Raw genomic sequence first — 13,808 nt, 5'->3', positions numbered from 1 at the left:
GAAAAGCACTGAATTCGGCCTGGCCATTCTAAGATGCTAGAAACAAGGGCTAGCACTTCCTCCAAATCAGTGTTTGTCCTGAGTAGAGAAGGGTTTCTTTCAGATGTGAACTCTAACATCAAGGTGAGCTGACAGAAGAAGGAGGTGTGGAGCTATCGTTAACAACCTGCCTGTTGTTCACAAGTGTGATTTTTTTTTTTTTTTTTTTTTAAGCAGCCACTGTGAAGATCAGTCAGGTGAGCAGTAGGCCCAGGGATGCCTGGCTCTACTTTGTCACCGCTGGGTAGAAATGTGAGAAAGATGTGTAGGACCTTTCTGGAGAGTCTGTAGAAAGAAGGCATCGCCTCTGTTCTCAGCCTCTCCTAAGGGCGTTGTGTACAGGAGCCCAGAAAGGGCCTGGGAGGAGGGAGCCGTACCTTACTGTTCACCTTGTCCACCTGGCACGCGGTTGCCCTCCTCAGAGCCTTGACTTATGCTGCTTCCTTGGCCTGGAAGCAGACAGCCTGGCCATAAGCCATCCCCCACTGTAGACCACATACTTGGAGAGTCCTGCTCCTCCATCCGTTGGTTGGATGGAGCTCCTGATATCCACGCTAGCTCGACCTCTCCTCCCATGATGGCTCTGCATTGCCTTGCCTCTAACGTATTCTTATTTCTACTTGGCAGTGATGGAGATGCTGTGCAACTGGAGGATTTTGCCCTTTGTCTCCTTGGCATTCAGTCCCTGTGTTTCTCTATCTGAGACGTTAGTGATTGACATTCCCAAGGAACTCTGAAATGAAATGGCTTCCCAACCAGAAATGCTGACATCTACTATCCCTCTTACAGAATAAATCCAAGAGCCATGTTTCCTGATGTTCATAGACTGTTCAAGTATGTCAGTTAGAAAACTGAGGACCAGTTTTATTGAAAGTTCTCTAGGGGTCCACAGACCCCAGGTCACCCAGCTCAGGTTGAGTATTCAAGAAGCCACACACTGCATGACCTGGTGGCACAGGCTAGAGCACAAACCAGGTGCTCCTGTGTTTACATGCCTGTGTGCATGCATGCTCCCAGGTCTTTGCATGGTTCTGGCTTTCAGCCTTCATAAAGAAAAGCCACAGCAGTCTCATTCTGGTTGCTTTTAATTAAGGTCCATGACTTTTTTGTGTTTTGGGACTCAGGGGTCATGAGAGATGGGGAGGGGGCTGGAGGTGCTGCAGTAAGCCCTCCCCTGTGAGTGTGTGGGAGGGTGCTGCCGAGGAGCACTGCATCTGTTGCTCGTTTATGTGCATTTTCTCAGGCTGCAGAGACATGTGTTCTTCATTACAGCATGAGCTGTGGCCATACTGTGCTGGGGCCTCTAGTCTAATCTGGGTTTTTATTTATTTATTTTCTAAAGACAGGGAAATTTATCTTCCTCCCCCCCTTGTGTCTCCTGTGCTCAATCTGTATTTGACGCAGACACAAAGTTTGAATTTTTACATCACAGACCCACTGTGCACCACACTGTAAAGTCTGCAGAATGCACTTTGTGTTCCTTCTCCATATTTTTATTCATTACCTGTCCATCGCCAGACTCTGCCTTTGGAAAGATTACTTCCTGTGCCGACACGTACCAGCATGACGGTCCCAGCTTAGCGTGAAGCTGAAATCCTGGGTGTGTGGGAAAGGCATAAGATTGAGGCTCACAGTGTGGTCAACACTGCCATCCTGACAGAGCCTTGGCACTGGGGACATATTAGGTTTCTTCCGCTGGACAGAAGAGAACTGAACCTATGTAAGAGCCAAGAAATTAGAAGCCAGGCAAGGAAAGGTTTCGGATACTTACTCAAAGGAGAAGATAGATTGTAATTTGGAAAATGAACATGAAATTTATCTGTTCTTAGCCACCAATACTATACCATGTCACTAAGCAGATCGATGTCTCTTCCTTAGTCCCTCAGCTGGTTTCCCATATGTCTCACCACCATTATCTGCAGTATTTGTGGCCTGTCAAGCCATTGTAATTCCGGTATAAGACAAGACATGGTCCCTGAAGGATACATCTGGCAGAATAGCTTACATATCAGCTCACTTTTATGTCATCTTGAGAGAATCAATCTCTAGGGCACTGTGGACTTTTTTTTTTTTTTTAAGAAAAATAAAATGATACCTTGTTTTAAAAAACAGAGATTTTAAATCCCATTGGAAGAATGCAAAGATGTTTGGAATGTTTCAGTCGTCTCGGTCTGCTGTCAGGATCTAGCAGCCGACTTTTTTCTGCTCGCTGAATACTGTGCATTCTCTGGCTCAATGTATTTTCTGAACAACAGCTCTTCTGCATTCAACTCTTTATAAGTTGGGTACAAAATGCTAAAGGCTGCCCAGCTTGCCTCAAGGTTTAGAAGCACAGGCTCAGGGTTGTCTTCCTTAAATAGTAACAATGCTTCCCATTATAAACTTCCCTACAGTCTTCAGGACAGGAACTGGAAAGGAATCCTTTGCATTAGAACTTTCTCTCTGAGTTATGCTTATCCTGACTGAAGATTAGGAAGACATCGTGGCATAGTTCATTTGACACACGTTCTTCATCACACTCACAGTGAACTCCAAGATAGAATAATATTGATTGACCGGGAACTGCAGGTTTAGTTCAGTGATACAGTGGCTGCCTGGGAATGTGAGAATTGGATATTGTTCCCAGCACGCACATACACACACACACACATACAGAGAGAGAGAGAGAGAGAGAGAGAGAGGGAGAGAGAGAGAGAGAGAGAGAGAGAGAGAGAGAGAGAGAGAGAGAGAGAGAGAATATCATTTGGGGATACTGCAAAAGAATCTGAAATGTGAGACAGATGTTTACTGGAATGTTTCCCATTGTTGAATGTGTGCATCTTGTGGTGGCCCTGCCTCCTCATCCGTGACTTGGCTGTCAGCAGCTGCCCATGTGTGTGCTGGGTTGATGTGATATGGGTGAAGGGAGCCTGACCAGCAGATGCAGAGGATTGAGAGGCCATGCTTGTGCAGACCCAGCTGCTCCTCCCACGCAGACCTTGACAACCACTCTGCTCCTCTTCCCTGCATTTCTACATGCTGTTTGCAGTTTCTGTTTCTTTTTCTTCTTTCTTTTTCAAAAACATGGCTATTTTTCTCCTATTTCTGTTAGGTTTATTCACAAAAGGCTTTTTTTATAATCTCTCCACACAGGAGAGGGAAAATCATTACTATTTTGCACCTCAAGAAACTAAAGCAGAAAAAGGCCAGTGGGCTTTCAATGTACTTAGACCCTACAGGTGACAGACAAGGTTGGAACTCCAGCCCCATATCCTGTCTGCAGCTGTCTGCAAACAACTCCCTCAGCAAATACTTGCAGGACCCCGGCATGTGCCTGTCAGGCCCTAGCCCCCAGGTCTGCTGCCTGCACACAGCTACACAGTCCCCTCCCCCTCTACCCCTCTTGTGTGCTATTAAGACTAAAGCCAAAGAAATGTAGATTTGGGTGAGTGTTTTTCAAGCTCAGAGTATGCAGTACTTAATTCTAAAACTTTAGTAAAAATCCCCAACAGTCCATTGCTGCTTCTCTACATGAGCGGAATCTCAGACCTTCTCCCACTGGGAAAGTGGGGAGAACGCAAGATGGGGTGGAAACTTAATCTTCCTTAGTCGGCAACTAGCAGGATATGATCCTTTTCTTTTTCTTACATTTTTAAGAGCTTTTATTAATCACAGATGTCCAGATTTATAGACTGGGAGTAGATAGCTTTCTCCTCCCCTTGGGCCTGACCCTGTGCGCACATGGTAAAACCCTCCCCCTCCCATGTGGAGCTGGATCCCTGGCCTTCCTCTTCTGGCTTTTTTCTGTCTTCACTTTAAAAGGAAACCATGACAGCCATTGTGTGACCTCTACCTCAGCAAAAAAAAAAAAAAAAAAAAAAAAAAAAAAAAAAAAAAAAAAAAAAAAAGCCACTTGGGATTCCTCCCTCAGTCTGCCCTGGCAGGCAATGGTTGCTTTTCTGTGTGCACACCTGCGTGGATTTTTAAGCCTGCTAGGATCTCTTTATGCTGAAGTTCATCCTTTATAATAGGGGACAAATTTCTTTTAAAACAGAAAAACAATCAAGTCCCTATCTAGGTCGTTTCCGCCATGCATTTTTCCCATTTCCTAGACATGCTGCTAGGCTTGCCTTTAACTCCTGTTGTCCACGAATTCGGGGTATTGTCGGGGCACTTGCTGTTTGTATAAATACAATATCCTCATTTCTGTACCAACAGGGAACCCCAGATGCCTCAGCTGTAAGTAGCTTGTTAGAGTTTGTAAAACTGCTTCCTTTCACGCTTATTGTTTCTTCAAGTCCCTTGATGCCCTGCTACACTAATCCACCTGAGAGAACAAAACCCAGGCACAGGCCACCAGTTCAGGGCTTTCTGTGACACCTCTCATAGGTCCTTCTGTGCTTGGAATAAGCGGATTCTCCTCAGTTGAGAGAGGAAAGCCTACCTTCACACCAGGCAAGAACAAATGGCTTTCCTACAGTTGAGGAGAGGTAGCGTCTGAGTGAGGAGCGCAGCTGAGACCAGAGTGCCGAACTGAGCCTGTGAAGCACAGTAGCGGACGTGTCTGTCAGAGCTGCAGGGCCAGCTTCAACCTGAGCCTCTTCTCTGCCCCTGTGCAATGCTCCCCTTGATCGGTGCCACTTACACACACCAAGCCTGGGCTCTGTCCCAAGAAAAAGCAGTTCATAGCATCACAGGAAGAGACGGGATCACTAGAATCTGCTTGATTTGGTTTCCAAATAAGTGAAAATTCACAACCGTGTAAGCTACGCTTGAAGCTAAAGATCACTCACAGTTATCACGGAACTGACCACAACATGCCATACTTCGAACATCACTGTCCATAGTGGTAGGCTTACATTATCAATTAGTGTCTTTGGCTTGGGCAAACCAAAAATAAGGATAGCCTGTAACCAGATTTTTGCTAGTCATCCTACACATGTATTTACTAAGCCCAAGATGTACCATGCAGCCTGTTAGCAGTTACGCTCCCGCCCACATAGAGCCTGCCTCGATGCACAGGTTGTACAGATCTGAGGGTGAGAGTCTCCTCCATGGTGGACCTGACTGTCTACATGGATGCTATAGAGTTGGGAGGTCATGAACTTAGGAAAGGTGCCTCACACCTGCTGCTGTGTCACTCCTGGGCAACAGACCCTCAGGTTCCAGGTTTGATCACCTCCTGACAGTCCACTAGCTGTAATTGGCCACTAGAACCTTTTGCGAAAGACAACTGTGTCCTGACCAGGAAATTAGGGTCTTTCCAAAGGGACTGCACTGTAGGCTCTGTGCTGAGTGTGGAACTGGTACCAAGCCTGTGCCCAGTGACATTGTGTGTGTAGTGCACACACCCACTACAGAAATGCCATCACAAGCTCAGATCTCTAGTGGATTTGAAATGTATACCGGTAGAGTTGGTCTGCTGGACAAAACCGGTGCTTCAATAACTAAAACAGGAGCGGATGCTTTACTGCATTCTGATAATAGTCTCATTTGTTTAAATGAGAGCTTTTTAAACTTCTGACTTATGCATTATGTCACATCCCGTGGGCTAGTATGACCTACAGATTTAGATAGAGAAATTTGTTCCTTTAAAACACACACACACACACACAATATATCATTACAGAAAATCAAAAGCATGGGGGATTTGACATTATACTTTCGATGTGGAAGGAAGAATTATCTGGTTATTTTTCCCATTGCTAATATCCAAAACTATGACTGTATCAGATTTATACCAGATACAGTAGGACATCTGCTAACCTTGAAGACAGATGGGGATATTTTCCCTCTGTATCTTCAGACTTCTGAAATGGAAGACTTTCAAAGTAAAATTGAAAGTTCAACACTTTAGTTTCCTTCTAAATCCATAATAGCTGCTAGCACTCGGAACGTTTTTCTCTCCCGTGAAGTATAATAGTCTCACACAGTGACTTAATGCATCAGAGCTCAGAAGAAAGGCTGTCCCTTCACATTCACCATGGCACACTCTTTTTGTCTACCTGTTGATCACACGTATTGGATTTAAAGATGTTTAATTGAATCGGGCATGGTGGCATGTGCTTGTAATCCCAATACATCTAGGTAATCCCAATACATTTGAAGTAAGAGTTGGAGGCCAGTCTGAACCATAAGCAAAACCTTGTCAGGGAAAAAAAAACATGTTTCCTACACTAGCTTAGTAAAGTACCATGAGACATATGGATTACCAGGCCCTTCATTTCTGTGTCATTTATATGGTCACCGCACCAAGAGGCCTGAGCTGAGGACTGTTGGCTTCTGTGCTCTTAGATGCCAGGGAGGGATATTGGCCTAAAGTTTTCATCTTCTGCCTCTTGTGGGTTATGGCTGACAATGGGCTGGTGTGAACACAGCTTAATAACTCTCACCAAAAAAAACCCAAAATAAATAAAAAACACAGGCACACCTATGCGTACACATACTGACTGCAAGCAAGAGTTGTTTCTTAGCAGACACTGATAGTTTTGAACCAGTTTGCCTCTGGGGAGAATCACAGGCTTCCAGTGGTCTCTGGTGGCACAAGGCAAAGAGCATGTGCAGGTGTGTGTAAAAGAGTGCTTTCAAACATTAGCGGCCATAAATTTTTCAGACTTCAAAGGGTCTAAAAAAATAAACACTTGGCCGATGGTCATCTTCATTATTATGTCTCCTAAAAGAAATCATTCAATTTCGGGTTAATCTGACAGAGCCCCTATGTCAGGTGCTTGGAAAGTAACCACTTGGCTCCTGATTACTGGCTTTCAAGTTTACAGCAACATTTCACTGAACTCTGGATCCATTTTCCTCTTGCAAGCCTATCAGCCCTGAGCTGACTTCGTTGGGTGGGTTGAGACAGATGGATAGAAGGAAGATAGGTAGGCAGAGAGACAAATCAGTCTTTAGTGATAGTGTGTCAAATGAAAGAAAAACAAATTGCATGCCTGGATCTATGCAGTGGCCACACTGGCCTTCAAGATTGGTGACATAGCAACCTTAGGAATGTAACAGAATCCAGCTTGATAATCACCCTAGGAAAGAGGTGTCAGTTCTCTCACCTCTGTTTCAGCATCTAGGTAAAGACAACAAACTTCCTATAACCCACCTGCAAGTCCATTAAGATGGGGAATAAACATGTGGCTAAATGGCAGAGACTTGACCAAGTGGGGGATAGCTTTTGTCACATTCAGTAAAACACCTTCTTTCTTTCTTCTCATCCCATCAGACTCACTGTCCGTCTCCAGCAATGACACCAGCCCACCGGCCTCTGTGGCTTCCCTTCAGCCCCACATGATCGGAGCACAGAGTTCACCAGGTCCCAAGAGGCCTGGTAACACCCTGCGCAAGTGGCTCACAAGCCCCGTACGGCGGCTAAGCAGCGGCAAGGCCGATGGGCACGCAAAGAAGCTGGCCCACAAGCACAAGAAGAGTAGGGAGGTCCGGAAGAGTGCAGATGCTGGATCACAGAAGGATTCAGATGACAGTGCTGCCACCCCACAGGATGAGACCATTGAAGAGGTGGGTCTGGGTGAAAGACTTGGGCTGCAGTAAGTCGTCATGGGTGACTGTAGTAAAGTCGTGTGGCTGTAAGTCAGAAGGTCCAGCAGGTATAGACTCCATGAATGTTTTCTGGTGTTTTCTTCCTTTCAAGTTAATAGTAGTTGCTGTCTTGGGGAGTAGTGGGTTTGGCTTGCAGAAAGCACCCATGTCTCACAGCCCCATTTAGGTTTATGTTTTGCAGACTGTTAAGTGCAGGGTCAGACTGATTGTTAGAAATGCCATTTGACTGCCTTTATTGACCACATGGGACTGCACATTATGCCAATGTCACCAAAGTGGAGACAAGACATCCAGGATATTTTTCCCTTCCCCTTTTGTCTCAGGAGGCTCTGAGTGATACTCGAGAAGCCAACTTTGATGTCACTAGGATGTCCTCAGCACTGGCAGGGTCAGTAGGGATTTTAACTTGGTCTTTTCCAAGTTCTGCACAGGCTCAAAAAGCCAAAAACAAAACAAAACAAAAAACAAACAAACAAAAAAAACAAACAAACAAAAAAACAGAAACCAAAAACCAGTGTCACATTTGTTTTATTTTATTGCTTCATGTGTTTTCTGTAGTTTCTCTTCTTTTCTTTTTTTCTTTTTTTTTTCTCTAAACTTTTTCTGAGTATTTACCACAGTACGGAGGTCATTATGTATTCATATATCTATTTTATAAAGCTGAGTTCTCTCACTAAAGCTAAAACTCGGATTTTTTCATGCACACAGAGGAAATGAATACGTACTTGATCCCAACCTCACTGTGCTCTTCTGTTAGAAGCCAAGTTTAGCTTGAAAATGGGGCTTGCTCGTCATGGTCCAACAAGAGCAAACAGTTGTGGGTTTGATTTCAGAGAGGACGTAACGAGGGTCTCAGCAGTGGTACGCTGTCCAAATCCTCGTCCTCGGGCATGCAGAGCTGCGGAGAAGAGGAAGGTGAGGAGGGCGCCGATGCTGTACCCCTGCCTCCGCCCATGGCCATCCAGCAGCACAGCCTCCTTCAGCCGGACTCGCAGGATGACAAGGTAAGGGAATAGCGCCTGCGCATCCAGGCCAGAGGCAGAGCCTCCCTTAGCTTCCTTGCCAGCACATTTTAAAGGCTGGGAGACAGGGGTGTGTGGGAAGGCACTGGAAGCCTGGCACTTCCCACCAGCCAGCCTGTCTGTATCTTAGAAGTATGAATAACAAATCCATTTCGAACAAGCACGAGGCCAGCACATGTTGCTCCAATCTACATGGTCATGTAAATATGTTCAGTATATTTTAATGATGCTGCAGCAATTGCTGCTCTTAAAGTAATCTTTTAACATGCTGGTTAGAATTCCCGAGAGAGAAGTCTCATGCAGCCTGCCCGAACACAGCTTTCAACACACAGTAGGCCATCACGTTTCCTCCATAAAATATTCTTGCACATGACTTTCTGGTTAAAATAAGGCTGTGTTGCTCTCCAGTTACTTTCCCCAACATACCATGTATGCTTGTAGGATTAAGAACCCCTGCAAGTGCATGTTACAGAATACTAGGAGTCAGCCTGAGAGCCATGTGGCTGCCTGCCCTGGGTTGTCTGAAGGCTTCAAGCCTCGTCAGTCGGTCTCCCTTCACTTCTATCATTTTAGATTATTTTTCCACCCCAATTGTAAAAAATCTCAAAAATAAAATGTCAAAAAAGGAAGCCTAGTAAATGAAGCTTGCATGCTCTTGCTGCCCCCTGGCCCCACGGTGACCCTCCCCGTCTGTTAGAGCTAAACCAGAGCTAGGAAGTCATCGCTGGGATTCGTTATTGTTCTTTCCTTCTGTTTTCTTTGGCAATAACTAAGTTTCCTGAATAAAATAGATGTTTCTTTCAGCATTTTTCCTTCACATTTTTTTTCCTTTTCCCTTCCTGGCTCCCTTATTGGTATTGTCCATCACTTGCTAGATTTATCAGCCTTTTAATTTGACAACAGAAGATGTACTGCAGTCATTGATCGGCAGCATCGAGGCTCCCACACTTGATGCTTAGTCTTAATTCACTGCACACAGCTCCATCCCACACACCCTGTGCCTCCCACAGTTGAGCACAGCCAGAGTGCCATTGGTCTGAGCACACTAGTCGTGAGCTACGGAGCCAAGCTTTGGTTTGTCCCATTAGAGTTGAGTGTCATTCTTGGTGCAGGCCAATCTGAGAGAGAAGGTGAAGGCTCTCAGTCTGGCCAGGGAACAGGCTGTGTGGGCGTTGGGACAAGGCATAAGCTGTTTTGTAACAATCTAAACTAATAGCTTTTTCAAAGCAGGACAATAAATTTCTTAAATCTGGGTGGTTATCCAAGCAATGAGGCACAGACTTTACTGGCTTATTTTCCTCCCTTAAAAGGACTAAATTGCCAGAGTCTTATTTACTGGAATCATTTATTGTTTACCATGAAATCTGGTTGGGTATTATCAGTAGCAAATCTTCATTTACAAAATCTAGCAATGTTCCCAGACAGTATATTATCTTGAACTAATTTTTTGTTTTGTTCTGTTTTCTCTTTCTGTAAACCTCCACTACAGCATTACGTTGATTTATGTTCTGTGTCTGTTTTGGCTCAGTTTCCTTACCTTTCCATTTGACTTTCTTTTCTTTGTTTCATTCATCTCATATTCCAAACTTCATTAGAGCAAACCAGCGTTTTGTTTCGTAAAGTGCGTATTTTGGTCCACATATGTAAAAGCCTGTTGTAACAATCTGTTATCTGTCCACTGTGAGAAATGCATCTCTCAGACAGACAGCCACGTGTCGCATGCATCTCTGCTGCCCCTAATATGAAGCAAGGTTCATATTACTTATGCCCCTCAATCCCCAGCTACTCTACAGCAAAAGTAATCTGCAAACAGTGTTTGCTAATTACTGAAACTCAGCTCAGTGGCCCCTCCCCCTGCCTCCCCGACTGTCACCCCGTGATGCCCTTGGTCTAGCCATAAGTGGCATCTCATAGCTTGTGAGGCTTCAGCTCTTCTGTCCTCTGCAGTAATCATTGGGGAATGGATGGCACAGGAAATGGTGAGCTTGTCCCCCTCCCCCATCTGGGCACCGCACCCTGGCTCCCCTTCCCTTTTCTTAATCCCGTAAACACAGTCAAACCATTGTTAGTAGCCCTATTTCAGTTCCTTGATTATTTGGGGATTCACCCATTAGACCTTAAGCCTCTTTCTCCTCTGCTGACCGGGTTCCATCTCTCTCCATAGCCTAGAGCCTGAGCCAGCACTTGCAGAGTTACAGTTAGTATGCCCCGTTGCCCAGTCGCCACTCTGAAAACCATTACGATGTTACATGACTGTGGATTAAAAACAGACATTGTCTGCTTCCCACATGTATCCTAGACAGGTTTTATTTAATGTTTCATGTCAGAATATTGTAAATATAAAGGCTGACTCTAAATAAATGCAAACAAAGACAAACTTGTGGTCTTTTTGTCTGGACTTACTTTAAAAAAAAAAAAAAGGCTGGAGTTTACGAGGGAGTTCACTGTCTGCCCGATTACTAACAAGAGACCTCTCCTTCCCGTTCTTTGTCTCAATTTCTCCCATAGGCCTCTTCGAGGTTATTAGTCCGCCCCACCAGCTCTGAGACTCCCAGTGCAGCTGAGCTCGTCAGTGCCATTGAAGAACTTGTGAAGAGCAAAATGGTAAGGCTTCTCAAGCATGAGCTTTGCGAGTCACTCTCCTGCCTGTGTACGCCTTTGCCGTGGATTGCAACTATGGCCACACACTCTCTCACTGTGACCAGGACAGGATCTGGGGTCTGCTCATCTGTGGTTTGGAGGACTCACAGAACTCAGAAAAGCTGTGGTGTTAACAATTACAGTTTATTGCATGGCAGTGCTCAGGTTAAAAGTAGCCAAGCAATAAGTTGCGGAGGGCAGGGTCCAGGAGATACCCGGTCCCAGCACAGGAGCATCTTCACATGAACAAAGCATACTCTGCACGTACATAGGACGGCACAGAGAACACGACAGCTAGAGTGGTTTATCTGGGCCTCAGTATTCACTTATGTATGCTCGTCTGCCACCTGCTTGGCTGACCACCTACTCTGAGATGCTCTGTGAAACAGCCTTCTCCCCACCACTCCCCTCCCTCCCCCCACCTCACAATTGCATTTAAAATAAGGGGTTTTATGATGACCTTCCCATATAACATGGCAGTAGGAGAGGGTTTCACAGTGATAATCCCTGAGGTCTCAGCACTCCAGCTTTGGGGCAGCTCATGCTGGGGCTTCCTTGTCATCCATACACATTGGTGTAAGGAACTAATGGGAGCCACAGCCAGGGTGACCATCCAAAGTATTGCAAAAGATTATGATCCTGTGTCCTCATCAGATTTCCTGAGTCCTCTCTGGTGCCATGTCAGGCAGGTCACACCTGAGAACAGGCCTCCAGGAGTAGCCCAAGCCTCTGTTTCAGGTCCCGGCAGCTGCTGCAGTAGTGAGGGCATATCCCCACTACTGATGATAGCCACCACTACTCCCTCCTTTGCTCTCTCCTGTCTTTCTCTTTTCTCTTTTTTCTCATAATTCAAATAAACAGAGTTCAGTCTAATGAGCCCCAGCTGTCTAGTCTGTACAGGGCAGGTGTCCTCTGTCACCCCCAGGCTTCCTGTTATCACCCACCTGATCCATGAGCATGACACAAACCCTGACACTTACAAGAAGAGCATGTACCCCCAATAAAGGTCAACTGCTATTTATTTACCAGAGTACAATTTTAGGATCAGGATCCATTTGTTAACTAACAGCATCCTGATCTTTGTAAGTGAGAGCCGTAGCTGGTGTGGTTCTGCAGCTCTGTGGGCTTCTCTTAACAAGGTCGAATGCACAGACCTGTGTCAGCAAAGCTCCTTAGTGATGAAGAGTCTGTCCCCATTAAGGGAAGAGGGCAGGGCACACTGGAGCAATTGTGCCTTCCTGACAGCAACTAAGTACATGACGCCAACTGTCCCTGCACTTCAGTGTTCTGTTTCCCCTTCTGCAGGCCCAGCTGGAAGCTTGGGGTCAGGAAGGGGGTCGGGTGTTATGATCCCTAGGCATCTAGGCACTCCACGAGTCAAGAGAAGAAAGAATTGATAAGCAGCAGTCAGGAGGTCTACAACTGTTAACCAATGTCAAATCATCTTTGTCTTTCTTTTTTCTTTTATTTATTCTTCTCTCATATGTTAGATTCCCAACTGCAGTTTCTGCTCCTTCCCTTTCCCCTCTTCCCCTCCCCTTTCCCCCTAGATGTACCTCCCTCACCTCACCTCAGAAAAGAGCAGGTGTTCCAGGAGTATCAACCAAATTCAGAAGCGACAGTAAGACACATGCTCTCACACCACGGCTAGATGAGGCAACCCAATAGGAGGAAAAAGGTCCCAAGTACAGAGTCAGGGACAGCCTCCTCCCTACTGTTATGGATCCCACAAGAACACCAAGCTACACAACCATAACATATGATCAGAGGACCTAGCTCCGACCAAACAGGCTGCCTGATCTCTGTGAGTCCACCTTCAAACTCTGCCTGAGGCTCTACAGTGGGAACAACGTGTGAGCAATCGTGGGAAATGTTACACAGACACAGAAGTTGTTAGTTTTGCTCTCGTAAAGATTTAGGTTTTTATTTTACGTGAGCATTTTTGCCTTCCTGCAGAGGCCAAAAGAAGTTGTCCGGATCCCCTAGAACTGGAGTTCTGGATGATTGTGAGCTGCTATGTGGGTTCTGGGCATAGAAATTGAGTTCTCTGCAAGAGCAGCAAATGTTCTCAACCACTGAGCATCTCCCCAGCCTCTTCTTGATAATGCAATTTGATCTATTGATCTGCTGTTAGAAATCTTGTAATTTTCCTGTCACATCCGTTCTATTTTCTGACTTGAATTTTCTTACCCTATCATCAGCCATCATGGACTGAGGGCTATCAGCACTGTTCATTTGCTGCATTTCTTCCAGGCGCTGGAGGATCGTCCCAGCTCACTGCTTGTGGACCAGGGAGACAGTAGCAGCCCATCCTTCAATCCCTCAGACAATTCCCTCCTCTCATCCTCCTCGCCCATTGATGAGATGGAAGAAAGAAAATGCAGCTCTCTGAAGAGAAGGCAGTAAGGAGCGTCACACCTTCCCACTTCCCTCCCAGCTATAGCACATGTGCATGTGCACGCATACACGCCTGCCTGTGTCTGAATGTGCATGTGCATGCATGTGTGCCTGCTTGTGGGTGAGTGTATGTGTGTTTATGGGTAGTTGTGCATGTGTGCATCTGCCTGT

At 45.7% G+C, this 13,808-nt stretch overlaps 1 protein-coding gene across 3 annotated transcripts in view; it reads left to right on the top strand.

Annotated features, from left to right (window-relative positions):
- Nucleotides 1–13,808, top strand: part of Trio (trio Rho guanine nucleotide exchange factor) — a 302,139-nt gene that overhangs the window by 254,357 nt on the left and 33,974 nt on the right. For all 3 annotated transcript variants that reach the window (XM_031360502.1, XM_031360501.1, XM_031360503.1), the window contains exons 35-38: nt 7,244–7,536; nt 8,412–8,582; nt 11,109–11,204; nt 13,494–13,642. In XM_031360502.1, the coding sequence (XP_031216362.1) occupies nt 7,244–7,536; nt 8,412–8,582; nt 11,109–11,204; nt 13,494–13,642 (709 nt within the window). The remainder of the gene's footprint in view (nt 1–7,243; nt 7,537–8,411; nt 8,583–11,108; nt 11,205–13,493; nt 13,643–13,808) is intronic.

The sequence above is a fragment of the Mastomys coucha genome, unplaced genomic scaffold, assembly GCF_008632895.1.
Source record: "Mastomys coucha isolate ucsf_1 unplaced genomic scaffold, UCSF_Mcou_1 pScaffold8, whole genome shotgun sequence".
In the NCBI taxonomy this organism is placed as follows: domain Eukaryota; kingdom Metazoa; phylum Chordata; class Mammalia; order Rodentia; family Muridae; genus Mastomys; species Mastomys coucha.
The sequence above is the reverse complement of the archived record's forward strand: the minus strand, read 5'-3'. Positions and strand labels throughout refer to the sequence as shown.